The sequence below is a fragment of the Chanodichthys erythropterus genome, chromosome 13 (genome assembly GCF_024489055.1).
Source record: "Chanodichthys erythropterus isolate Z2021 chromosome 13, ASM2448905v1, whole genome shotgun sequence".
Lineage (NCBI taxonomy): Eukaryota > Metazoa > Chordata > Actinopteri > Cypriniformes > Xenocyprididae > Chanodichthys > Chanodichthys erythropterus.
The window spans coordinates 50,132,382-50,159,482 of record NC_090233.1 but is presented as its reverse complement, the minus strand read 5'-3'; the positions used below and the strand labels follow the sequence as shown (position 1 = coordinate 50,159,482).

At 42.6% G+C, this 27,101-nt stretch overlaps 1 protein-coding gene across 3 annotated transcripts in view; it reads right to left on the bottom strand.

Moving 5' to 3' along the window:
* The window catches only part of LOC137033991 (lipocalin-like), a 55,305-nt gene extending 28,520 nt beyond the window's left edge, over positions 1-26,785 (bottom strand). The window contains exons 1-8 of one of the 3 annotated variants that reach the window (XM_067406531.1): positions 26,630-26,785; positions 26,341-26,480; positions 26,179-26,258; positions 25,986-26,096; positions 12,821-12,922; positions 2,659-2,753; positions 1,896-1,915; positions 1,573-1,687 (exon numbers count right to left, since the gene is read on the bottom strand). In XM_067406531.1, coding sequence (XP_067262632.1) covers positions 1,573-1,687; positions 1,896-1,915; positions 2,659-2,753; positions 12,821-12,922; positions 25,986-26,096; positions 26,179-26,258; positions 26,341-26,480; positions 26,630-26,725 — 759 coding nt within the window. In that variant the 5' untranslated portion in view covers positions 26,726-26,785. Of the gene's footprint in view, positions 1-1,572; positions 1,688-1,895; positions 1,916-2,658; positions 2,754-11,990; positions 12,208-12,820; positions 12,923-25,985; positions 26,097-26,178; positions 26,259-26,340; positions 26,481-26,629 lie in introns of those variants that run through there. The other 2 variants (XM_067406532.1, XM_067406533.1) reach the window with 2 other exon arrangements.
* Positions 26,786-27,101: the final 316 nt, after the last annotated feature.

The window sequence follows — 27,101 nt, the reverse complement described above, 5'->3', positions numbered from 1 at the left end:
TGGAGATCTGGGCGAGGGGGCTTGAGGTGGAGGTTCAGTGTGGACATGGATAGGAGGAGGCGGGAGAGGGAGGCAGGGAGGGAAAACAGTCTTTGGGTTGGAGAGTTCAATAACACAGTTCATAATAGAAGCGGGCTCGGCGGCGGCTAGAGCGGCGGCGGCTGGCTCGGCGGCGGCGGCTGGAGCGCGGATTGCTCGGCGGCTGGAGCGCGGATTGCTCGGCGGCGGAGGCTGGAGAAACTGGCTCGGTCCAGAAGTCAATGAGCCAGGCCGCAACATCTGGCGGCTCACACAGGGATGGAGCGGCAGGCTCGGAGAGGGTTAGAGCGGGCTCTGGAGAGATTGGAGCGGCTTGCTTCCTCCTCCTCCGCTTTCTGGACCCAGTAGAGGAGTGTGGGTCCAGCATGGGGTAGGAAGGGAGTTCGCTGGAGGGGTAAGCGGAGGAATACGGAGGCTGACTAACTGGCCCGGCCGACCATGTTTCTGGACAGACTGGAGACCAACACTCATCCTGAACCTTGTCCACATAGAATTTGGAATTATTCAAAAACAAAATAAAATTGATAGTTTCGCTTAAGGAGAAACGATAATCTGGTTCATGGAAACGGAGAGTGTTGTCATCCAGACCGTCCAAAAACAGGGCGATTAAATTAGCATTGGGCCAGTCAGTCAGATAAGCCAGCTCAACCAACTCCTCCACATACCTCTCCAGTGAACGACCCACCTGTAGGAGCCCAATGAGGCGATTGCCGGCTGTGAAGGAGCTTTGAGGCCTGGGAGAAGCAGGAGCCAAGGAGCTGGGGAAAGTTTCCATTTTTTTCTTTTTGTGGAAATCCGGTCAGTTTAAGGTCCATTCTTCTGTTACGGGTGGCTGGTAGAGAGATGAGGCAGATACGGATTTCCACAATCATAAACACTTTACTTTACTTTAAATAACGGGAAGGAACAACAGACAGACACCTTAACAAAACAGAGAACGGACAAGGAGTGCAGGGAGTGAGTGCCATATAAAGGGAGTGATGATAATAGAGTCCAGGTGCAGGTGATGAGTGATGATGAGGAGCTGACGAGGGAAGTGAGTGCAGGTGACGAAACAGGAGGATCATGGGAATTAGAGTCCAGGGGAACAAGGGATCTGTAACACCTATAGATAATGATGTGATAATTAGCAGGTGTATTAAAGGATCTATTAGTCTGCGCCATCTAGAGTTTCATGCCAGAACTTTGTATATATGTGGTGTAACACTGATACTCTTGTCCTCAAACAAAAGAGATCGTTTCTGTATGTAATTGACAGACGACACCAAATAAGACACGATAACACAGAGCGCTTGCTGAAGACACAGAAGCTGGTGTTCTTTGTTCTGGGTATGCTTTATAGTTTCCTGGTCTGTGACGTCACCTGCTTCTGACGTTCCGTCACACCATTGGTTTGATTTCACAAGTGCTTCAAGACGTAATCACGCAGAGGTGATCCCAATGCGTCTCGACGCAGCACGATGTTCCCATGAAAGGGAACCATTTGGAACCAATATATAGTCAGACAGATATATGAAGTATAAGATGTTTTACCAGACTGCAGTGTATCCCAAGCTTCTGCAGGCATTGCTGAACAGTGTTCCTCCTTCTGATTCTAAAATCCTTCTCATTCTTATTCAGAGAGTGTCCGATTCTCACATCACTGTTGCTGAAAGAACATAAACATCATCAAATACTGCTATTTAATATATTTGGATTTCATATATTCTTGATTTGAATATAATTTAATCTAATGTTCATTTTGGACAGTTATGAATGATCCATTTTGTTATAGATTTTAATTGTGTAAGTAATGCAGCAGTACTATGTAATGAAGTGCACTGCTTCAATAATTGCAGGAATCTGAGCAGGATTACCTTAGTTTGGATGCACTCATCTATAAAACATTAGAGTTACAGAGTTATTAGAGTTATTTAAAAAAATAAAATAAAATTCCCCAAACTAGTTCTACAATTACTGGTATTACCATCCTTGTTGGGAAATTTGGTTCACAACACAGTGTTTTCCAGGACCACACACACAAACACACACTTAGAAAATTGTGGTAATCATCTAAGATAAATTGCTTATAATTCATTACATTTGATTATCCATATTGGAAATTGCACATAATTTCTATAGAAACTATGCCTATAGAATCAATATAGAAATCTATAGGTTTACCAAATGATTCATTGATTAACCATTAAGTTCAGTTGGATTAAATAATAGACGAATGTATTTAACTGAATGAAAAGAGATGCAAATGAAAAGTCTGACAGTAATAGCATTATAAATGGCAGTAACTGTGAATGAAATATTTCTATAGATGAAACTCTTATTTTACATAGTGAAAAGGATACTTTTGTGATTATTGTACTAAGACAATTAAAAATATGCTGAAATGTTTGAAAAAAATGCAATTTTAATGATATGTTGTGATATTAGTACTAAGAGTTTTGAAAATGTACCAATTGCTTGTGAAAATTGCACCATAGCAATGAAAAAAAAAAAAAAAAAAAAAGATAATATACTATTACAATAGTATATAAAATCTATATAAAATAGATAATTGTACTAGGCTGTTTAAAAAAAATAAATTAAAAAAAATAAAAAGTGATTACATGAGTGTCTCCATACCTCAAGGCAGATCTTTTCCACTTCTGGAGTGGCAACCTTCTCTGGGGTAAAGCCACCAGGTATTGATATTGCTGCAGTGTGCCGGTGATCAAAGCCTGGATGAAATATACTGTATTGGTAGCCTGTCTCACAGATTGATTCTGATCCACTATTTATGCTGCCAAAATCACGACATGAGATGTCATTGTAATTGATGTGATCACATGGAAAGGGGCTGAATGAATAGGCAGAGTTTAACTTTGGGGCTATTGTGTAATATTCAGTTCCTGTGAAAAATTGTTCCAGTGGCAGTGGGTATACATGAATATTCATGATATTTCCCCTATTGTGGGAATGTCTTTGATTATTGCAACTTGTTTGAATATTTCCAAAAGATAATTCAGTTTTGATGTTGAGCACTAACTGCAACAGATCACATTTTCATATGTAATATGTAATGTTTCTGTCATGATCATTACTGGGAGTGCCCTTGTCTGCCACTAGAGGGCACTCCAACCCGGACTGTTTCTCACCCCATTTGTGAACTGCATTTCCCATAACCCACTTCCCGGACTCATCACCTCTTCATTGCACCCAGCTGTTTTGTATTATGTTCATTAGTGTCTGTCTATTTATACTCAGTTGTTTCTGCTTTTGTTTGTGGTTCGTTAATTTATGTTACGTGCACTTTTGTATCTCTGGCTTTCTGTTTTTGTGGACTGTTCTGTGGAGTTTGACCCTTGCCTGTTTATGATATACGCCTTTGGATTACCCAATAAATGCTGTGCTTGGATCCTAACATCTCGTCTGTGTGCATTACGTGACAGAACGAACCACCATGCAAGGATCCAGCAGCGAGAGAGTCCGGTCACCGACCAACACACGGCAAAGTCGGAGAAATCCCCAGGATTTGGCGGCGCTTCGGCAGAGGGGTATAAAGATGCCGGCATTTATCCAGAGGTTCTGGTCATGGGTGGAGAAGTTTAGCCTCCCTCATGCGGTCCTCAAGAACACATGTAATAACTGTTTGGATGACCCTCTACCGCAGTGGGAGATGGAGATGGTGGGGACGTTAAATTTTTGGAACTTCGCCAAGTACCTGTATCTGCATAGGAGTAAGCCGATTCGGAGACCTCCTTTACCCGCTCCAGCCCGTGAGTACGCCCCAACCCGTGAGTCCGCCCCAACCCGTGAGTCCGCTCCAGCCGGTGAGCCCGCTCCAGCCGGTGAGTCCGCTCCAGAGACCACTTCAGTCCGTGAGTGCGCTCCAGAGACCTCAGAGGAGATGGGTCCAGAGTCACTGCCTCACTCACGGAATAGGAGGAAAAAGAGGAGAAGAAGGGCTTCCATCCTTCAAGGCCCGGAGGCTATTCCAGAGCCTGCTGCTGGCACGGAGGCCACTCCAGAGGTTTTGGAGTCGAATGCTTCCCCGGTGAGTCCTGACATGGCCAAGAAAGCTGTCTTGACAGTTTTGCAGGCTTGGAGAACGCACGTAGCGTCTGATGACCACGGGCCAGAGCAGTCCAGGCCCGTTGCAGTCCCGAAGCAGCCCGAGCAGCCTGCCATCGTCCCAGAGCAGCCTGAGCAGCCTGCTGTCGTCCCAGAGCAGCCCGAGCAGCCTACAGTCATCACAGAGCAGCCCGAGCAGCCTGCCGTCGTTCCTGAGCAGCCCGAGCAGCCTGCCATCATTCCTGAGCAGCCCAAGCCCGCTGCCGTCATTCCTGAGCAGCCCGAGCCCGCTGCCGTGCCGGAGCAGCCCGAGCCCGCTGCCGTGCCGGAGCAGCCCGAGCCCGCTGCCGTCCCGGAGCAGCCCGAGCCACGGAGGCCGTCACCGAGCTGCCCACTCTCCCTGATATGGCCACGGAGCACCCTTGGTCTGCCCTGCCGCCGCCGCTGTACAGGCCGTCTGTCCTGCTGGAATCCGTCTTATCAGTTTCTCCAGGGCCGCCCTGGAAATCAGCCAGGACTCCAGACCTACTGGAGCCCGCCTGGTCTGTTCTTCCAGCACTGCCCTGGCACTCAGCCAGGAATCCAGACCTGCTGGAACCCGTCTGGTTTGTTTCTCCAGCGCCGCCCTGGCAATCAGCCAGGACTCCAGACCCTCTGGAACCCACCTTGTCAGTTCCGCCAGCACCGCCCTGGTTTCAGTCGGGACCCTGGACTTGGCCCGCCATCCCTCCCCCGATCCTGAGTTTTTTGTGGCTTTGTTTTTTGTCTCCAGATTGTCTCTCAATTACCTCTGCATTGTCCATCGCCTCTGTGCACGGACGTCTCAGGTGACCGCGCTCCCATCACGCACACACACTTTCTTTCGGGACCATCATCTCCGGCGAAACAAACTTTCAAGTCCTCAGTTCAAACCTTCCCGCAGAAACGGAAGAAGCCAACGAACTGCAGCCGCACTTCTCCGAAACTCAGCACGCAACTGATGCAAGTAGACTCTCAATCTTAGATAATGAAACTGATTTCTGTGCTGGCTCTCAAGGACTGTTAGTAAGTTTTGCTACTTGTCTTCTCTCTTTTCCTGCCTTTACTTCCGCTCTTGTATATATGTGTATATCCTGTATATATATTTAGATGCATAACCTCTGTATTAGTAGTTTTCATATATTAAACACATTAGTCATGCTCGATTGTTCTGCTGCTCATTCATAACGACCAGGTCACTTTTACATTTCGACCCTGCAACATTGCTTTACGCTTTGATGCTATTATCAAATGTTATTTTCTTGAGAGAAGAACTAAGACCAGAATAACATTCTTTTTCTAACAGTCTGTGAGGAGCTAACGGTTTGCTCTAAACTGTAGTTTCTCTAAATAATTATTAAATCAGAACTAATCATATATGTAATTGATTATAATTTGTTGTTATTAATTCACAATACATATGCGTAATTCCCTCTTGGGTCGATATATGTATCATAATTAATCATAAGGCATTATGATTTATTATATTCATATTTAACCCATAAATTGATTAAATACCTGTACAAATACGTGTAATATCGTTACCCAGACGTTACACAGGTTTCTTACACCGGAGGACACAACCTGTGCGTTTTGTCTGGGCAAGGAGCACACACGGACAGTGCTCGAGGGTGCTGTCTGTGCCAACTGTGAGCGTCTGCCTATGAAGAAGCTCCGTTCTCGTTTGGCCCGAATTCACCGACATCAGCAAGCTAGCTTTATCTGTCCGCTGAGGCGGTCATGGAACTGCGCCGGACCACGGATCTTGCTCTGAGGGCCACCAAACAAACGGCAGCCTCGATTGGCAGATCTATGGCGGGTATGGTGGCCACAAAGCGACATCTGTGGCTCAACTGTGCGGACATCGGGGAGAAAGAAAAACACTTTCTTCTCGATGCCCCGGTTTCGCCTACTGAGCTTTTTGGCACATCCGTTGAGGCGGTGGTTGAGAAGTTCAGTGAGGCGAAGGCACACTCCGCTGCTTTCAGAACTAGCATCCTGCTCAGATCTGGACCTCGAGTCGAGGCACAGAGACAGGCCCAGAAATCCAGTGTCGGCACCCGTGCGCCTCCTCCTCCCCGGAGCAAGTCGCAGAAGCGGCGGGATGCAAGGTAGGAAGAACAAGGTAGGAAGCTACATTTTGCCCTTGCTCTTTCTTCTTCCTCCACCTCCCGGAAGCATTGAAACAACTATGTGCTCAGGCTTTGACAGTCAGGCTGATGAAGTGGGCCCATGATGAATATTTTTCTGACGACCCGCCGTCTGGCTTGATAGTGAAAGTGCTTTCAGGCTTTGGATTTTATCCTTCTTTGAGCAGAGAAAAGGAAGAGAAATCTTCGTTCTACAAGCCACAGGAGGTAATTGGGGTCTATATTTATTTTGTGAATTTTATTTCCTGTATTGTTTTTCCTGAGTATATAGTCAGTATTAGAAGGTGTTATTTGGGCAAATAACTGAATGCTAGGCTGGCTGATTATATTCGCGAGCCGCTGTTTGGCTGCTATTGTTTTTAGCCTCCTGTGTTAGAGTAGCTTCTCAGCTAAATATTGTAGTTTCAGTATGAGTTGGCACTCTTTACTTCAGTTATATGTGCTAGATCGGCCGGTTTTTCAGCCATCTGGCACTGTTGCTTGTAGTACTTCATTTTTTCCTTGTATTTGGAGGATTTAAGACGAAGCCCAAGCGTGTCTTGGTCTCTAATAGGCCTTAGCTAGTGGCTAGGCTAGAGCTAGGTTTTAGTGTTTTGTTTGTTTACATCATCCCTTTTTTTTCGCTATCCCTTCATAGTTGTATAGTTCCTAGTTCTGGCCTCCTCCCGAAGGAGTTGTTGGCCATTTGCCCTTTTTTCCCCCTTCATATATTTGTTATGTAGGCGCTATAGTAAGATTAACAGCTAAGGTGTAGGCTGTTATGAGCCTCCTGGTGCTGTTTTTCCCAGGTGGTAGGCCCTTATCTTTGGAAAATAAGTTATGCAGTGCTGCTAGGCCCCACTTTTTAGAACTTTGTCATGCTTATAATGTCTTGAAATGTCTTAAAGCCCCTTGAATTATATTCAAGTTTGAGCATTCGGTGCTAAATGTTTTTTAGCTTTCGGTCTCAAGGGTTCAATACAGATCTCAGATCTGTTTTGTGGAAGCATTTATCCTGTTTGGATGGCATGTATTACAAAGCATTTGCATTTGCTTTGGGTTCTAAGCTTTAGCCCTACATACTTTCAATATATGTGAGCTTACTCTAGTGCTGCCACAGGTTAGCATCTGTTTCTGTGATAGCAGGCTGTGATAAGCCTCTATCTATGAGCGTGTTGTTTTATTGTACTCCCCGGTTAGGGCTTGTGTTTCACTGAGTGCATCACCTGTTGGATTGCACACTCAGGTTGAGTGTAGAGAGCCTTATTCTGGTAGAAATGAAATGATCTCTGTTAGCCCCCAGTCGATCATGACCACAGCAGCTGCTTTACGTATACTGTTAGAGGCTACCCAAAAGAGCCAACAATCTTTCTTATACAGCTTGTTTCTCGGGTGCTGCTGGTTTACGATCACGAGTTGGCTCACATATCTTAGCACTGCCTCAGGCTTATGCTCATGATTGTTTGAGGTGGTAGGCCTTGTGGGCCTCCCTTAGACCAGTGGTTCTCAAACCTGTCCTGGGGACCCCCCACCACTGTACATTTTGCATGTCTCCCTCATCTAACACACCCAATTCAACTCTTGCAGTCTCTACTAATTAGCTGATGACTTGAATCAGGTGTGTTAGATGAGGGTGACATGCAAAATGTGCAGTGGTGGGGGGTCCCCAGTACAGGTTTGAGAACCACTGCCTTAGACCATGATAGCATGTTTATGTGTACTATGTACATTGCCTGTTGGAATGTGTAGGCTTAGCTTAACTTAGCACCGCCTCAGGTTTATGCTCATGTTTGTTTGAGGTAGTAGTACTGGGTACATTGCCTGTTGGAATGTACACACCTAAGCTCCGATCGGGTAAGCTAGTTACCCTCAATAACTTTAGGGTTTAGTGCTGGTCCCTTTTTTTAGATCTTGTATATGACCACTGGCTGGCGCCACATGGTGCTAAAAGTAGCAGGCCTTGCCAGGCCTCCTTTGTAGCCTCTGTGTTGGCCCAGCTGGGTTGGTTATATCTAGACTCATTCCATGGTTGAGTCTTGTCTTATGACTCGCGCCGCCATCGGCCATGGCCACCTTTGTATGAGTAGGCCCTAGGTCAGGCCTCTTGTAGAGTTCTGCGGCGCAGTGTGTACTTCTAACCTAAGGGTTTTCTCGAGTACTTGGCCTGCTGGCTGGTCTTAGTCATGAAGCTACCACTGGCTGATGCCATGTGTTTATGAAGGGCCTCCCTTCAGTCTGCATGTTGGCACAGCTTTGTGTGGGTTTCTATGTGACTCATCACCATGGATGGGTCATGATTGCCACTAGCTGACGGCACGTGTTTACGGGTTGTACGGGGTGATACTTCTATGTATCACAGTTCTATGGAGTTTGGCTTTGTACTCCTCTTGCTTAAACAGTAAAAGGTGCTTTTACGGAGTACTTTTTCTGAGTGGCTTGCCTCTCAAGGCTGAGTGGCTTGCCTCTCTTGTGTTAAAACCAACTGTTTGTCTGGTTTTATGCATTTGCTTACTTAAGCTTGGTTTCCTTTAGCTCTAGTTGAGCTAAGTAGCTACCTTGTTTATTACTCTGTTCTATTCTGCTCCTAAAACTTTAGTGGCTGCTAGCTGACGCCGCGTGTGACAGTTTGGCCTTAAGGGCCTCCTTTGGAGCATGCTAGCATGTACTTGTGTGTTTCTCTGACAATTTTACCAAAAACACTAAAAGGGATTTGTGTAGCTGGCTGGCCAGGGCTCGGGCTGACTGATGACCTCCTCTGTAGTCGGTCTGTTTAAACTGATCCTTGATAACACTGCCACGAGCTGATGCCATGTGTCTGCTGAAGTTAAAGGCCATGGGGCCTTCTTTATTGCATGATGGCGTATGCTGTACTCCTCTTGCTTAAAGAGTAGAAAGGTGCTTTTACTGAGTACATTGCTCGTTGGATTGTGTTGGACGGGCTGTTTCGTGGGCACTCACAGCTACCTAATTACTTGGTTGGCCATGCGCTCAGCATGCTATATTTTTCAGTCGAATGGCCTTATGGGCCATCCTGAATACCACCTTATGAATTGGGTTCTTGGTGTGATATTAGTTAATTTGTAAGAACTTTAGTTATGTTGTAGGCCTCTTCTGGTCGGCCTCCAGGACTATGTGCCTGCGGTATGGTCTGTCTGTTAGGTTGAGCTTTGTACTTCCCTTTGGGTTGACTGTGTAATTGTGCTTAGTTCCCGAAGCTGGTCATTGGTTGTAGACTTCTATGAAGTCTCCCGTTCAGACTAGCCCTAGGCTGGTTTGTGCTCCCCTGTACCAGGGTTTTTCTAGCGCACAGCCTCCTCAGTGATTATGAGACACTGAGTAGATCCTAGGACGAGTGGATTTTACTCCCCTCAATATGAGGGTTTATAGCGCTCAGCTGAACATCTCCAGGATGCCCATCTCTGCGCGTAGGTTTGAGTTGCTTACTGCTCTTTCGCAGTCGCTCTTACCTGCTCTCTTCTTTGAAGATTGCGCTTTAGAGATTCTGTGTATCAGACAGGGCTGGCCCAGACTATGTTTGGCTTTTGCTAGATTAGTACGGCCTCCTTGGTGGTGTTGGGGGTGACATTGTTCCTCTCTAGTGACTGTCCGGGATTCCGTTCGGTCTTCTGGCCACATTCCCTTTGGTCCCAGATGCCTTGAGCAGCCTTGGAAGGCCTTCCATGGAAGGCCTCTTTTAGGCTCAGCTTGTGCTGTTTGCCATAGGGAATGCTGTCACTGACAGCCTCGGAGAGTTGCTCCCGGCTTTTCTCTGGAACTGCCGGACGTTTGTCCAGACATTTTGGCATGCACTTTCCTCTAGCATGGCGGCGTGGGTATATCATTCCCCAAAGCGTGTCAAATGCAGAGTTGAGTTCCCTTTCGAAAGGGAACGTCTCAGGTTACGTATGTAACCATAGTTCCCTGAGAACAGGGAACGAGACTCTGCGTTGACCTGCCATGCTTCGGGCTGCCTGCTGAACAGTCCCTCAAAGACGAGTAGGTATTGACTGCTTCCTCAGGCGCTCCCTTTATACGTCATGGTTCACGCCTTAATGATGTCATAGGCTGTTGCCGGCCAATAGGATTGGAGTGTTATGATTCTTGGCATTTTAACACCTGTCACGAGTGACGGTTCCCCAAAGCGTTTCAAACGCACAGTCTTGTTCCCTGTTCTCAGGGAACGATGGTTACATACGTAACCTGAGACGTTTTACATTGAAAAAAAAAAGCCAAAATGTCTTGACTCCACCCTTCGATGACTGCTGCCTCGCAAAATGCAGACGCCACGATTCTTCATGCGACCAAGACGGTAAATTTGATTGGTTTTCTCTTCCTAAAATTAGATAGGAAATACATTCCTTCATACATTTAGTCAAAAAAAGTGGTGGAGAAATTACTAAATGACTAACTAAATGTGTTTTTTGTCAAAGTTAAGGATGCTCGTTAAAGAAGATGCAGAGATGTACAGAATAATGTAAAGCTTCTCATGCCGTTTTGATTTCCTGGATGAAGGTGATTTTACATGTAAAATAACTTTATTGGAATGTCCTTATAATTTGTTTTAGCGTCTTTCATTTTGGCATTTCCACCTCCAGTCATGCTGAGGCCTGGTTTTACGACGAGTGTGACACTGAGGCTGATGAGGAGGTCTGAAGTAGCCACATTTGGGTGTTTTTCTGCGCAGATGAGAGAATTCATCAAATGGTAATTTTATACTTGTTTTTGAAAGCAGTAAGTGTGGCATTATGTTGTGCCCATGCTTTGAACACTGTAAAAGTGGCACTGTTATATATTCACACATTATCAATTCCGCTTTTGTGACTCATACTCATTAACTACACCATGTTTAAGAGTCTTGTTGTGCACGCAAAATGCAGTTTTTCTGCAGACTGAGGTGGGGAAGTGTAGAACGTGGAATTGGTTTCTGGTTACTATGCAGGGTGCATTATCTAATACAAACTATGAAGATAGAGCATTGCAATGCTTCCAGGTTTTACGTCAGAATGCTGGCTCAGTGTTAGCTGGGGCACGTTGAAGCTAAAACGTGTGCAAAGTTTTGCTACGGTTTCCGAGTTAAACGACATGACCCAAAATAACATGATATTTAGTCCCTGGAATGTGAATTTTACCAGGGAAGCCCCACCAAAAACGCAAATTTTACCCTCTTGAACGCGATTGGTTTTGAGGAGAAATTGGGCAGGTTTTGTTGTGAAAACTTGGCAACCCTCTTCTGAGGGCAAGGGCAGTGACTGTAATATTGACCGTATTTTGCAGTATTAAATGTATTTATAACGATTTCATCAGGCTCAGAAAATTCTTCAAAAAATACACAATGGAAAAAAGAATGGCCTTCTCAGCTGCCATAGTTGCAACTTTTGCGTCATCTGAACAGGGCGTTCAACCACTTTCAACGTTTTGTCAGGGCTGAACACAGCCCTGGCTCCTGTGTCAGCATCAAATGCATGCATCATGCTGCTCATGTGACCAGAGCCGGCCAATACTGAGCCTGCGTTTGGACATAAACGCAAGCTCTGTAATGTAAATAGCTTAGCAGAATGACAGGGGAGAGACAAATTTGACAAATAAAGTCATTAGTTTTGTTTTGTTTTTGCGCACAAAAAGTATATTCTTCGCTTTATAATATTAAGGTTGAATCACTGTAGTCACGTTGACTATTTTATTTATTTATTTATTTAATTATAAATACGTTTTTATTATTTTTTACAGTTTTACAATAACAAAACTGTGGTACATACAATCATACAATGGTAGTTCAATGGTCGAGTGGAGGGTAATAGCACCAAACTAGACAAGAATCAAGAAATGTAAACAATCAACCTACATTCTCAAGGAAAGTCCAAAGAGGGGACCAAACACGCCAAAAATCATTAGACCTCCGGTGTAAGTCACAAGTTAATTTTTCTAAAGGTAGGGAAGTAGCAATTTGAGTCAACCACATATTGACAGAAGGAACCTGAGGAGTGGACCACAACAAAAGTATAAATTTTTTTGCCAAAAAGGTACAAAGATGTAGCACACATTCTAGATCATGGCTGAGGTGTAATTCAGCTTTACAATTCAAGAGATAGACCCTCGGGGATAGAGCAAAAGATTTCACGTTGACTATTTTAACGACTTTTCTGGACCTTGGTAATTACGTTGCTTTCAATGGAAGATAAAAAAAAGCTTTTCTATTTCATCAAAATATCTTATTTGAACGAGGGTGAGTAATTAATGACAGAAATTTTATTTTGGATTAATTAACTAGCTGAGCTACTAAGCAAGCTTAGTATGTAAGTAAAACTGAACATATGGAGCTTCTTAATGATGCAAACTCCAAAATATGTTTGTTTACAGATCATGCACTATGATAGTGTTTTGAGGTCATAACATAATTGTGCAAGGAGCTGTGTGAAAGTCATTATTGATCCATAATCTACCCCTGTAATCATAATTTTGTGTGAAAATGATTAAACTGTTTTACTGCCTCTAGGTGTTCATTTCTATTGGAAACTGCAGTTGTATGTACGTATTAGTACAACATACACAGGTATGTTTTTCCAATGAGCCTGTGTTGGCGGTTTTACCATTTTTAGACAGGATGGCGATGTTCTTCAGCGGAATGCCTTGCTTCCAAGAAAACGCAATGAACTTGTCCAAAACAACTTGGCTCAGGTGGGGTCTTCGGCCTAAAAAAATTACAATGAATAAATAATAGAAGCACATCAAAATGTCACAGAAACAATTCTAACTAAATCATGCAAACTGCATTAAATAATTAAATTAATTGAGCTAATGTTTTCTTTACAGTACACATTACAGGCTGAAATTTAAAAAGATCAGAAACGGCATTCAAAATCCATTTACTTCTGTAACAATGTTTCAGAGAGGAATAAGATAAGATAAGGAATAATATAAGAAACATTTTACTTAGTTTGTTTACTAATGTTAACCAATATAACTTAAACTTTAATTTTCAAGTGAACTAATCCTTTAAGCTGGGACCAGATTCAGTTCGCTAAGAGGGACAAGAAGGATCTTCATGTTGTCCGGCTGGATTTGGAGAAAGCCAATGGCTCTTTTCTCACATCGGTTGATTGATTTTGCCCTGGACTTCTTCCACGTGCCTGCATGTGTCATCTGCTAATTTGCAGATTTGAAGATCTACCACTCACTACATGTCTTTACAACCAGCTGGCAAAAACCTGGTGGAAAATAGGGGAATAGGGTGCTCAATTTCCCCCATTTTATTCACAGTAGCCTTTGAGTTCATCCTGATTGGTGCAAGGACCATGGCGAGAGGATTAAAAGGAACAGTGCATGATTCAGGAAAAAAGCCAAAAAAGAAAGAAAAAGGAAACATCCAGCATTGAAGAATCGGAAAGTGAAGGAAATTAAGAAAGCGAAAAGAGATTGAATGAGGGTATAGAGAATGTAGTTGTTAGATTTGAAGGGGATGGAGGAATAAAGAAAATTGACCCTATTAAATTAACAAGGATCATCAAAGGACAAATTGGAGAAGTGAAATATGCTAGAATTCTAGGAGATGGGAACTTGTTAATTGGGTGTAATAATAAAGACCAAATGGAGAAGGCGAGAAAACTAACAACTGTTGGAAAAATTAAAGTTCTTAAGGTTGTAAGAGTTGGGGAGAAGAAAAACAGTGGATGCAAGGGTGTGATCTATGGAGTTCCCATTCATGTGAATATAAAAGAACTGGTGGAAAGGATTAAAGTGGAAAGTGGCACAGTGAAAGGTGTAAGAAGAATAACGAGAGGGGTAGAGAAAAAGGAAACAGAAACTGTACTAATTGAATTTGAGGAGAAAGAGATACCCAAGCACGTATATTTTGGCTTTGTAAGATATAATGTGAGGGAGTATGTTGCAAAACCAATGAGATGTTACAAATGTCAAGAGTTTGGACACATAGCCAAAATGTGTAAATGGAAGCAAAGATGTGCTAGATGTGGGGGGGGGAACGTTGTAACTGTGGAGGAGAACACAGTGTAGCTTTCTGTGGATGAGAGGTACTCAAAAAAGAAGTGAAGGTACAACAGATAAGGTTAAAAGAGAAGGTATCATATGCCGAGGCTGTTCAATTGGCTGGAAAGGATAAACCAAGTAAGGAGGGAAGAGGGAATATGGAGCAAAGAAAAGTAAATGAGCAGCAAGATAAGAAGAATGCATGGGAGGAAAAGACAAAAACTGGTCACATTCATTGCAGGAGTAACAAATGCTACATTTGAAATAAAATCAAAAACAGAAAGGATTCAGGTGATTGTGAAAGCAGCAGAACATCGTTTGGATATGATGGGACTGAAGTGGGAGGAAATAAATGATGAATTGAGGATGCAAGCAAGTCAAGAGAATTCATGTGTTGGGTGATAATATTAATAATGTTAATTTTGGAATGCAAGAGGTCTATTGGCTAATGGACAAGACTGTACGCAATTTGTTGCTAGTAGGACAGAAGTGCCTGAGGTTATTTGTGTACAAGAGACTTGGTTAAAAACTCAATTCGATTTTGTGTTATATGATTATGTGGCAGTGCGACATGATAGAAGAGAGAGGGGAGGAGGAGGATGTGCAACATTTATAAAACAGGGTGTATCATACCAAGTGTTAGGTGTAGGAAATGAACAAGAATATGTGGTAATAAAAGTGTGGGCTGGAAAGGAGGAGTTGGTGATAGTAAATTATTATAATCTATGTCAAAGATTAGAGGTAAGGAACCTAGAGGAGATAGAGGGACAAGACTGTAGAAACATGGTATGGTGTAGGGATTTTAATGGGCATAATACAGTACATTGTGGGGAAGTGACAGAACTGACATTAATGGTCAAATAATTGAAGAAATGTTAGATGAGAAGAAGTTAGTGTGTCTAAATAATGGTGTACAAGAATAGATATCAACACGGGGAAAGAGTCAGTACTGGATCTTACACTAGTATCAAACAGTATTGCAGAAATAAGTGATTGGTCAGTGTATAGAGAAGGAACAATTGGCAGTGATCACTACCCAATATGGTGCAGAATAAATATAGAGGTAACAGTAAGAGTAGAAAATATAAGTGACAAGTGGAATCTCAGAAAAGGGGATTGAGGAAAATTTCAGGAGGAAAGTAATAGATATATGAGTCAAACTAATTTTGAAATGGATGTTGAAACATTAGATTACAAAATAAAGCAGGGTATAATATTAGCAGCAATAGAGGCTATCCCAAAGAGTAATGGAAAAAATAAAAGGAAAGTAATGCCATGGTGGGATGATAAATGTAAGGTAGTAATTAAAAATGGTAATAAAACATTCAAGTTAGTTAAAAGGACACATAATTTTCTATCCAGTTTTGATAGAAGGAAATGAAACTGCAGTAGAGGTAGTAAAGGTAGAGATGTTGGCAAAAGCTTTTGTTAAAATAAATAGTTATAATAGTTTGTCAGAAGAGGGAAAAAGAGGTAGAGAAAGAACAAAGGAAGAGATGGGTGCAATATGCAGGAAAAATAATGGAAATGGAGATCAAGATGTCCCTTTTAACATGGGAGAACTACAAAGGGCATTGAATAGGACAGGGAAAACTGCGACAGGGAAAGACGAAGTATGTTACAGTATGCTAAAACATTTAAGTATAGAAAGTCAGGAGAAACTATTGATGTTTTATGACAGAGTGTGGGAGGAGGGAAGGTTACCAAAAAGTTGGAAAGAGGCAGTAATTATCCCAATTAGAAAGCCTGGCAAAGATCCAAGTAGGCCGTGAAATTACAGTCCAATTGCACTTACGTCACATATTTGTAAATTAATGGAGCGCATGATAAATGAAAGGCTTAATTATATTTTTACTGTCCAAAAAAAAAAAAAAAACATGTTAGTTGTCAAAGCAGATTTAAATTTGGAGGATGTGATAAGGAAAGCTCAAGTAAACAAAGAGACAGTGGGGGCAGTGTTTTTTGATGTGGAGAAGGCGTACGATATGATGTGGAGGGAGGGACTTTTAATTAAATTGTATTTAATGGGAGTTGGAGGGAAAATGTTCAGTTGGATCATGGATTTTTTTAAATGGAAGAATAATACAAGTAAAGATAGGGCAAGTATTATCAAATCAATATAAAGTAGAAAACGGGACACCACAAGGAAGTGTAATTAGCCCAATTTTATTTTCCATCATGATTAATGATATATACTCAGAGCTTCCAATGGATATGGGGAGATCCCTATTTGCAGATGATGGAGCTATATGGAAGAGAGGAAGAAATGAAAAATTTATTAATAAGAAATTACAAAAGGGAATTAATCAAGTTGAAGAGTGGGGGATAAAACGGGGATTTAATTCTCAGTGGAAAAAAACAAAAGTAATGATCTTTACAAATAAAAAGAAGGCTAAAGAATGCCAGGTGGAAATGTATGGAACTATTTAGGAGAAAAGTAGAGTGTTTTAGATTCTTGGGAGTATATTTTGATACAAAACTAACATGGAGGGAACATATAAGGTACCTTGTGTATAGATGCAAAAAAGTGCGTAATATAATGAGATGTCTTGCAGGATTGGAATGGGGGGCAAGTTTTTCATCTCTGAAATATATTTATATTGCACTAATAAGGTCAAAATTAGATTATGGTTGTACTGTGTACGGGTCAGCAGCAAAATCTGTGTTAGCTGAATTGGAAGTTGTACAGGCAAGAGTGTTAAGAATATGTTTAGGGGCAATCAGAACTTCCCCAGTGTGTGAACTTCAGGTTGAAGCAAATGAAATGCCTCTAAGGATACGAAGGAAACAACTGGTAGCCAACTATTGGATTCATCTAAGAGGGCATGGGGAAAATCATCCAACGAAAAAGGTGCTACAAAATATTTGGGAGAAGGAGAGGAGGAAAAAGGAAAGTTTTGGCTGGACAGGAGATTTAATAGCAAAAGAAATTGACATATATGACAATTTGCTAGTATGGTTTAACAAACCAATTTGGACAATGGAAAGTACAAAGGTGGACATGGAGCTTCTAATAAAAGGAAGCAGTGGGAATACAGATATAGTCTGTGCATATTGTCCATATATCTATAATATTCACTAAGATAGCATTCAAATTTTTACAGATGGATCCAAGGATTTACAAACAGAGGCAACGGTATCTGCTGTGTATATTCCTAGACATCATGTGGGAGTAAACAAAAGAACATCGGATAATTTAAGTGTGTACACAGTTGAGTTATATGCTATATTAATAGCATTAGAATGGATCGAACAAACTAGATGGGACAACATTGTAATATGTAGTGATTCTGTATGTGCCCTTGTGAGCATAACGTCGGGTGTAGCTAGAAATCATCAGGAATTACTTTATGAGATTTTATTTACCAACTCAAGAATAAGCAGGCGGGGGAAAAACATTACATACATGTGGGTGCCAGCAGAGAAATGAGAAAGTAGACAGACTGGCAAAAGAAGCAACAAAAAATAGAGCATGTTGATGTCAAAATTAAATGATCAAAATCAGAAGGGAAGAGTTTAGTATGGAAAAAGACCATGCAAAAATGGCAGCTGCAGTGGGATAATGAAATTAAAGGGCGACATCTGTACATGATACAAAATAGGGTAGGTATGGAAAGTAAGAAGGGAAATAAAAGGAAGGAGCAAGTCATAATAAATAGGCTGAGGATTGGACATTGCAAGCTAAATAAAACTCTTCATGTTATAGGGAAACACCCGACAGGACTATGTGATGAATGTCAGGAGGAGGAATCAATTGAGCACATACTTATAACATGCAAGAAATATATGCAAGAAAGGCAAGAGTTCAAGTGTCAACTACAGGAAATGGGTATAGGAGAGTATAATGTTAAAAAATATAGTAACATGGAAATAATGATCAAGGACGGAGATATTTATTTAATTTTCTAAGGAGGACTGGACTGGAAGGACGAATTTAATTAACATAGTGAGTTAAAGTGAGACAGCAGATGGCAGTAATGCAACACTATGGATGCCAACTGCCGTTAAAATCCACCAAAGAAGAAGAAGATCACACATACGGGAGTTATACTTGTTCAGACTTGTTCAGACAGCAGCGTGCAGTAGCAGAGTTTCCTGGCTTTGTTTATTTTTTGAAAATCTGCTTTTCCTTGAGTGGTATTGCTGTGCATTATAACTCTGTAAGTAACAACATTTATTATTATTTTTAAATATGTTTCAGAGTGTTTTATAGCATAATTGAGTTCATTTTACCTCAGAATTATTAATGCATCACTATATGCGCAATGGCGGCAATACTCATATTTTCGACGAATGATCTAGTTATTGGTTATCTAAGATGTTTATTCATGTGTGAAAGGGAGTTGCTTGTTATGTATGTTGATGATGAGAATATTTATCCAATGTTTGATCGGCATTTAAGTAATAATATAAAGAGCGCATGGAAGTGCTAGAGCAGCTCACACACTTTGTAATCTGACACTGCTTGTTAGCAGCGGCAGCTCGGTCTGTTTAATATAGCTGCGTATAGCGCTCATACATTACAATAAGCTCTGGTTTACTGTTACATTATATTATTTTAATTTATCAGTGTATAGTTATACAGTTCTAATCTCTGTATTTTCGGTAATGTCATATTATCCTGTATATTTACTATCCTCATTTTGTTTTCTCACAGAAACCACATTGATGTGCATACCTACACAATAAATATTAATATCAACCACATTCATTCTGGAGTAGCTGCAGTTCTTTCTGACTGAAGCATTAGGCCAGTGGTGTCCCAACCATTTAACTGCCCACAGAATATCTCACAAGTTGGTCCTTCGAGTCGGATCGGGACATCAGATGCGCTATGGCTACATACAGAGATTACTTTGAGGAAGAACAAGTGCCAGATCCCAGTCTTAGACGTACCTGGCGGGTGCCCACCTGCATGATCATCCTTCACCAGCAGATGGTGTTCAAGGAATATCTCATGCAAGCCAGGACCCTTATAGGGGCTATATTACTCCTACTCACAGGGACAGAGATTTAGAAAGTGCAAAGCTGCATCACTTGGAGGCCCGGTGGAAAGAGTTAAGCAGTGAGATGAGAGAAATTCAAATCAGAAAGGACAGTGCTAGACAGGCCTCCTTTCCATCTAGATCTCCTGTTTATGGACATTACCAGAGTCTTTCTCGCCTTGAACTGAGTAACTCTGCATTAGAGCCACCTGTGACTGTAACCTCATCCCCACACTATGAGGAATCACTCTATCACGAGCCCCCTCTTCAGCAGCGGTCACAATCAATCAAGTGCACAGCCACCCAATTTAGCTTGTGTATCTTCTCTGCCAGGGCCACAGCCTCAGAGACCATTTGCTGAATTGCGACGGTCAGATTCATGGCCCCCCACAGCTGCTCAGCCTGTTCAGCCTGCCTATTCTCCGGTACAACCACAACATCAGCCATCTCCAGTGCAGTCTGCACCAGCCCGCATGCAGTCACTGCATCAATCAGCCACTGTACAGCCTGTGCATTCTTATGTTCAACCCCAACGTCAACCAGTTGCTGTACAATCTGCGCCAGCCTCATTGTAGCCACGGTACCCGCAGATGGTGCCAGCTCCAGTTCAGCCTGTGCCAGCGCAACCAGCGATGCATCCCCAACACCCTTATCTACCACTATCTCTGCCTCCACCTCCTTGGCCTGGACCACAACCACAGACTTATTATCCTGTCAACTCCGTGACGCCTGGACTGATAGAAATGGCCATTGCTTCATCATATGGTATACCCAAACCAAAGCTGGCAGTCTTCTCCTCAGGGAAAGAGAGTGATTTCCTTATGCTCAAGAAAGGACTGGACAGTATCCTTAGCCCACACAGACATTTAACTGAGGACTATAAATATCAAGTGCTCTTGGATCATTTACATCTTCCCGCTGCTTACCAGGTTGCTAAGAGGTATGTCCACAGCCTTACTTATTTCCTTACTCCAGTGCTATGCAGGCTCTCGAACAGAGATACGGTTAACCCAGACAGTTAATTCAGAGTGAGCTGAGAGCTATCCTCAATGCACCAGCTATTCGACCAGGTGATGCACAAGGATTTGAGGACTCTGCGGCAGCTGTTAACACACTGGTGGGCATGTTGAACACAATGGATAGTCCCTCTAGATATGAACTGCAGTGTGGTTCTCACGTTGACACTCTACTGACAAAACTGCCTGTCAGCTATAGAGACTCATTCATAGAATACGGTCTCAACCAGCACATTATTGTGAGTGGTAGTTCCAGGACCTACACATTGCCAGAATTTGCAGAGTGGTTAGAAAGGAAGTCTTAGGCCATTCAGATATCTCGACGTGTAACGGGTCCAGTGCATACAGAACCTTTTCGGCGAGAGCAGAAATTTTCTCATCCCAAAGCCAAGGCTGCCACAATTCTCACCAGCAGTGAAGAACCTAAAGCCATCAATTTGCCCTCCAGCTCCCCCAGTCGCTAAAATGGCAGCTACAGCTAAAAAGCAGGATCGCTTTAAGCCCTTCTGTCCATACTGCAACAACCATGAACACTACCTCAATGCATGTGCAGCTTTTTGCAAGTTGCACCACACTCAAAGAGGAAGATGGATTAAGGAGCACAATAAATGTTGGAGGTGTGGATGAGGTCACAAATAAGACAGCTGCACACTCAAGAAAACTTGTCTACCTGTGGAAGACAGCACCTACCTGTTCTACATGAAGTTGCAGTTACTGCGGAAAACCAAAGCATACTCATTTTGAGCACAACCACTTGGTTTACTTGGATCAGACCAGTCATTCAGGCAAAGTGATGTTGAAAGTTGCAATAAGACTTTGCAGTGGTAAAAGGTTCCTGGACACCCATGCAGTGTTGGACAATGGGTCTGAAAGAACTATCATCTTGCCAGCAGCAGTCAAACATCTGGGCTTGAAAGGATCTGAAGAAAATTTGACTCTTCGAACAATAAGACACAAACTTGTTCAGCTAAGAGGAAGCACAGCAGTGAGCTGAGCAGCTGAGCTGAGGAGTCTTGTCCTGTGGACGCACTGAAGAGGAGATATGGACACCTCAGGGCAATTCCATTGCCAGTATTCAATAAAGTGCAGCCTTTGCTACTCATAGGATCAGATTATCCACAGCTGATCACATCAAACTGCCCAATCCGTATGTGTCTGCTTGGTAGCGCTATATCGGTACATACACTTCTTGGCTGGACAGTTCAAGGGCCAACAGCCTTTCTCCAGCAGCCCTCAAACGTAAGCTTGTCCCTCCACATGGCATTCCTTTCTCCTACACAAGAGTTACGTCAACATGCGGTTGTGGCAGCTTGACGTACTGCCACCAAGAAATGAGAAAGAAATAGTCTGCTCCACACAAGATAAAGCTGCACTTGCCATGTTGGAGGAGAAAACGGTACGTGTTACAGTTGATGGTACAACCCGCTATGCTACCCCACTACTTCATAAGCAAGACACGGCTAAACTCCAGGCACCACCCACTGCCGTCATGGCTCTTTTAAGAGCTACAGAACGTCGCCTCACTAATTATCCTGATTTGGCAAATGTTTATAACAAAGAGATACACAAACTTGAGGAAGCTGGTTATGCAGTACGAATAACTAACCCAGAAGCAGCCCATTCCAGTGACTCATGGTACGTTTCTCACCACATTGTACTCCACAATGACAAAGCCTGGGTGGTCTTTAATTGCTCTTTCACCTATAAGAAAATGAACCTAAATGATAATTTACTACCTGGTCCCACTCTTGGTCCACCACTGTTGGGAGTCTTACTCATGGCTCGTATGTCTCCACTTATGGCAACAACATGCTCTCTGAACCTGTTTCACCAAACCAGGCTGCTATCTGAAGACCAGTCACTGGGAGGAATGTGAGCTTTCTGAAGCCTTTACCGAAATGGAACCATCCCTTCAAGAGCAACTAGCAAAACAGAAGATTGCCTTTCATTCCATCCACCTCATGCACCGCATTTCAGTGGAGCATGGGAGAGGGAAATTAAATCTTTTAAGTCTTCACTCCAAGTTGTTCTAAAGGATCACACTGTCCCAGAGGAGGCCCTCATCACAGTGTTGACTGAAGTGGAAGGCATCCTAAATTCAAAACCACTGGGGTACATGTCCTCTGATATAGCAGATCCAGACCCTATTACCCCCAATTTGTTGCTTATGGGGCGGCAGGACGCTTCCCTACCTCAGGCTGTGTATGGGCCCAGTAATCTACTTGGACAGCGTCGCTACAGACACAGTCAAGTGATTGCCGATCACTTCAGGACTCAGTTCCTCAGAAACTACTTACCCAGTCTTCAGCTTTGACAGAAGTGGCAGCTCACCACATCAAACCTAGCAGCCGATCAGGTTGTATTGATTGCGGACTCTCAACTTCCCAGAGCCCAGTGGCCAGTCGGTAAGGTAACCAGAGTCCTATCAAGTGACGGCAGTGCCATAAGAGCTGCAGAAGTGGACATCAAGGGCAATACATATGTTCGCCCTGTTGCTAAACTTATTGTGTTACCCGAAATGCCTAAAGATTAGCTTATAGCAACAGTAGTAGAGTTGGGACATTTTGTGAAATTACAAATTTCCTGTGTAAATTTGTGGGGTGGCTGTACAAAATTCCCTATTCTGTCACGAGAGGGCAGCACAATATTATACATTATACTGTAGGAATTTCCTTATCACGCATGCACAAGTTATACTTGTTCAGACAGCAGTGTGCAGTAGCCGAGTTATACAGAGTTTCCTGGTTTTGTTTATTCATTGAAAATCTGCTTTTCCTTGTGTGGTATTGCGGTGCGTTAATAACTCTAAGTAACAACATTTATTATTATTTTTAGATATGTTTCAGAGTGTTTTATAGCATAATTGAGTTCATTTTACCATTTATTAATGCGTCACTATACGCGCAATGGCGGCAATACTCATATATTCGATGAATGATCTAGTTATTGGTTATCTTAAGATGTTTATTCGTGTGTGAAAGGGAGTTGCTTGTTATGTATGTTGATGATGAAAATATTTATCCAATGTTTGATCGGCATTTAAGTAATAATATAAAGAGCGCATGGAAGTGCTAGAGCAGCTCAAACACTTTGTAATCTGACACCACTTGTTAGCAGCGGCAGCTCGGTCTGTTTAATATAGCTGCGTATAGCGCTCATACATTACAATAAGCTCTGATTTACTGTTACATTATATTATTTTAATTTATCAGTGTATACAGTTCTAATCTCTGTATTTTCGGTCATGTCATATTATCCTGTATATTTACTATCCTCATTTTGTTTTCTCACAGAAACCACATTGATGTGTATACCCACACAATACATATTAATATCAACCACATTCATTCTGGAGTAGCTGCTGTTCTTTCTGACCGAAGAATTAGGCCAGTGGTGTCAACACCATTTAACTGCACACAGAATATCTCACACTCACAGATAAGCATATGGCAACCACAGTTACTGAATTAATGAATAAATGAATGAATGAATGGCATATTTATTTAGCGCATTTCCTATGTATAACTGTACACCCAAAGTGCTCTACAATCATATCAGGGGGTCTCTCCTTAACCTCCACCAGTGTGCAGCATCCACTTGGATGATGTGACGGCAGCCACAGTACAACGGCACCAGTGCGCTCACCACACACCAGCTGTAGGTGGAGAGGAGAGGGAGTGATAGAGCCAATTCAATGGATGGGGATTTTTAGGAGGCCATGATTGGTAATGGCCAATGGAGGGAATTTAGCCAGGACACCGGGGTTACACCCCTACTTTTTACAAGAAGTGCTATGGAATTTTTAATGACCACAGAGAGTCAGGACCTTGGTTTAACATATCATCCGAAGGACGGTGCTTGTTACAGTATCCCGGTCACTATACTGGGGTATTAGGACCCACACAGACCACAGGGTGAGCACCCCCTGCTGGCTTCACTAACATTGCATCTAGCAGCTACCTAGTTTTCCCGGGAGGTCTCCCATCCAGGTACTAACCAGGCTCAACCCTGCTTAAGCTGAGTTCAGACTGCATGATTTTCAAAGTAGTCGGGTCACTGTTCTTTTCACACTGCATGACTATCTTGGCCAGCATTCAGTCGCTGCTGTGTTCAAACTGCACGATGGATCGGTGACAGAAGGATTCACACTGCATGACTTTACAATAGGAAGAATCGCGACAACTCTGTCTGGCACGCAAACTACAGAAACAACGCGATATCACGCGTGCAAGACCGGAGTTATTATTATTAATAAAAATGGTAGCCCGCAAGAAGCTTGCAATACAAATTGCCTGTGCGCGGATTTGCAGCGAAAACAAGAAAAAGAAAAGAAGAATATGGAGGAGGAAATGGTTAGGGAGACGCGAGGAACAAGGATTGTGTGTTCTCCAAGAGAGTTGGAGGAAAATACATAACTTTTCAATGTTCTGCTGTTGCGGATGGTCAAGCAAATGTTTGTGCTTTGTTTCTGTTTGATAGAATTGTAATGTTTATCTGAAACAAAGCAATGCTTGCTGATATTGTGGTCTATAACTCCTCCCCGAACTCCCCGCTGCTCTGTATCTTGCTCTCTCATTGGCTCTCAGTCATCGCCAATGTAGTTTTCAGTCAGAACACTTTTCACACAGCAGGATTTTGAATAGCCGACAGGTCCAGATACTTAGCATGCCAAGTACTCGCGACTCGTCTGCGATTCTCTCAGATCGCGTCTTTTCTCATTCACACTGCGTGATTGTCACCTGCGTGAACGAGCACCAATTTGCCTGTGATTTCGGGCATTTGTCGGCGATTTCTCAAAACCTGTCGGCGAGCCAAAATTAGGGCTAAAATCGTGCAGTCTGAACTCGGCTTTAGCTTCAGTGGGAAAACAGTCTTGGGCTACAGGGTGATATGGCTGCTGCTCTGATGAAAGATGGCCTTTAGAGAACTGATCAGAGCTGCCTCCCTGAACATCTTAGTCTGGCACACAGCTGGATCATTTCCTTGTTGTACATAGCATTAATATGCGCATGTTTTTTTGTTTTTTGTTTTTAGTTAACTAAATGTTAAAAGATGAACTACAGGAAAATATCCAGCATCTGATTTTTATTTGTCTCAGTGTGTACACTTTTCTAGCATAAATCTTTTTTTGTTTTGTTAACAAAATGTGTATTATAACAGCATTTGCTTAAGTTAAAGAAGTCAGAGATCGGTTAAGAGGCTAGTTTACTAACTTGAACTGTCTGAAAAAGCCAGCATCTGCTGTTCTTTTCTCTCAGTGTGAGTGCGCACATTTTATAATATTTATGGTTTTTGTTTTGTTGGCTAAATGTGTATGTGACGAGTAGGGCGGGCGAGAGCCGTGAGGGATCGGCGCGAGGTTGGTGACGCAAGTGATAACGAGGATCACCTGTGAGGCGCACCGGCCTTGAGTCTCTCACAGAGGAGCTCCGGGAGCATAAAAGGAGGAGCGACGTGAGTGAAGGATGAGAGAGGACCAGGCCTGGACTTTATTTTATGTTTTATTATGTTTGTGTGGCCAGCAGACATCCGCGAGGGTCTGCCGGCATTACTTTCGTTTTGTTCTTTGTTTATTTTATATTAAAGTTTTGTTGAATGTTCGCCGGTTCCCGCCTCCCTCTTCCCGTATATACGAACTGTGCTACAATGTATTACCAGCGTTTGCTTAAAACCTGTTAGCCTGCAGGAGGAAACCCGGCACACTCTTTGATTACAAACTGCTACAAATTCACGTTCATTTTAAGGTGTGTTGATGCTGGAGCTGTTACCGTAGAGTTTGCTGACCACTGTAGTGGAGCCGTCCTTGGTCTTGACAGTGTGGATCAAAACATATTCATCATATTTCACATCAACAAAAGTTATGTTGTAAGTCTTCCAGCCTGTGGAACAAATATTTTTCATTTGAGTCCAGTATAAACCACTATACTGTATTTCATGTCTAGGTGATCATATCTTCCTTACGTTTACTGTGGAAGCTGAATATTCCAGGAAAATCAGACTTATCAACGAATTGGTTTATCCTCCAGCATGTTCCATCAGGACTGGAAAAACAAGTGAAATCTTGCATTATCTAACATGGGAAAGTTTCATTCATTCTTATTTTTAGTAATTAGTTTATCTTACTTGAGACTAGAATATGCCATCTCCAGATCTCCTTCATCAGATGGAGTCAGTATGGCGACTCCCATCTTCAAGTCTGCCTTACAGGAAACAAACCACTCATCACTGGTGGCAATACCAATCAGGTACCATTTCCCAGCCATCTATATGAAGGACACACACATCAACATTTTCCAAAGGATATTCTGGTCTCTAAATATAGTTCATGTCCCTGCATCATTACAAATCTGTGGGATACATATATAGGCTATATATATAGATTCCTCCTCTCATCAGCATCTTGCAGTCTTACCCTCTTGATGTTAAAGTCAGGCTGTGGCGTGACACCAGAACTAACGGCAAGGGCACAGAGCAAAACTCCCAGCAATCCCAGCATGGTGGTTGGCATGGCTACTGCAGAGAGAATCTTGGTCTGGGGTGAATTCTGAGTCTAACAACATGCTCTTATATAGCACAGCCCTACGTTACATAAATACATGCCCCTTACACACACACACACACACACACACACACACTCACACACTCACACAACCACACAACCACACAACCACACACTCACACACTCACACACTCACACACACACACACACACACACACATACACACACACGAGAATGCACTTCAACATAATACTTAACCAGTGTGGGGAAGGTTACTTTGAAAATGTAATAAGTTACAAATTACTAGTTACCCTATTTAAAATAGTATCATCACCATTTCAATTACTTTATTAAAGTAATGTAACTGATTACATTCGAAAATTTT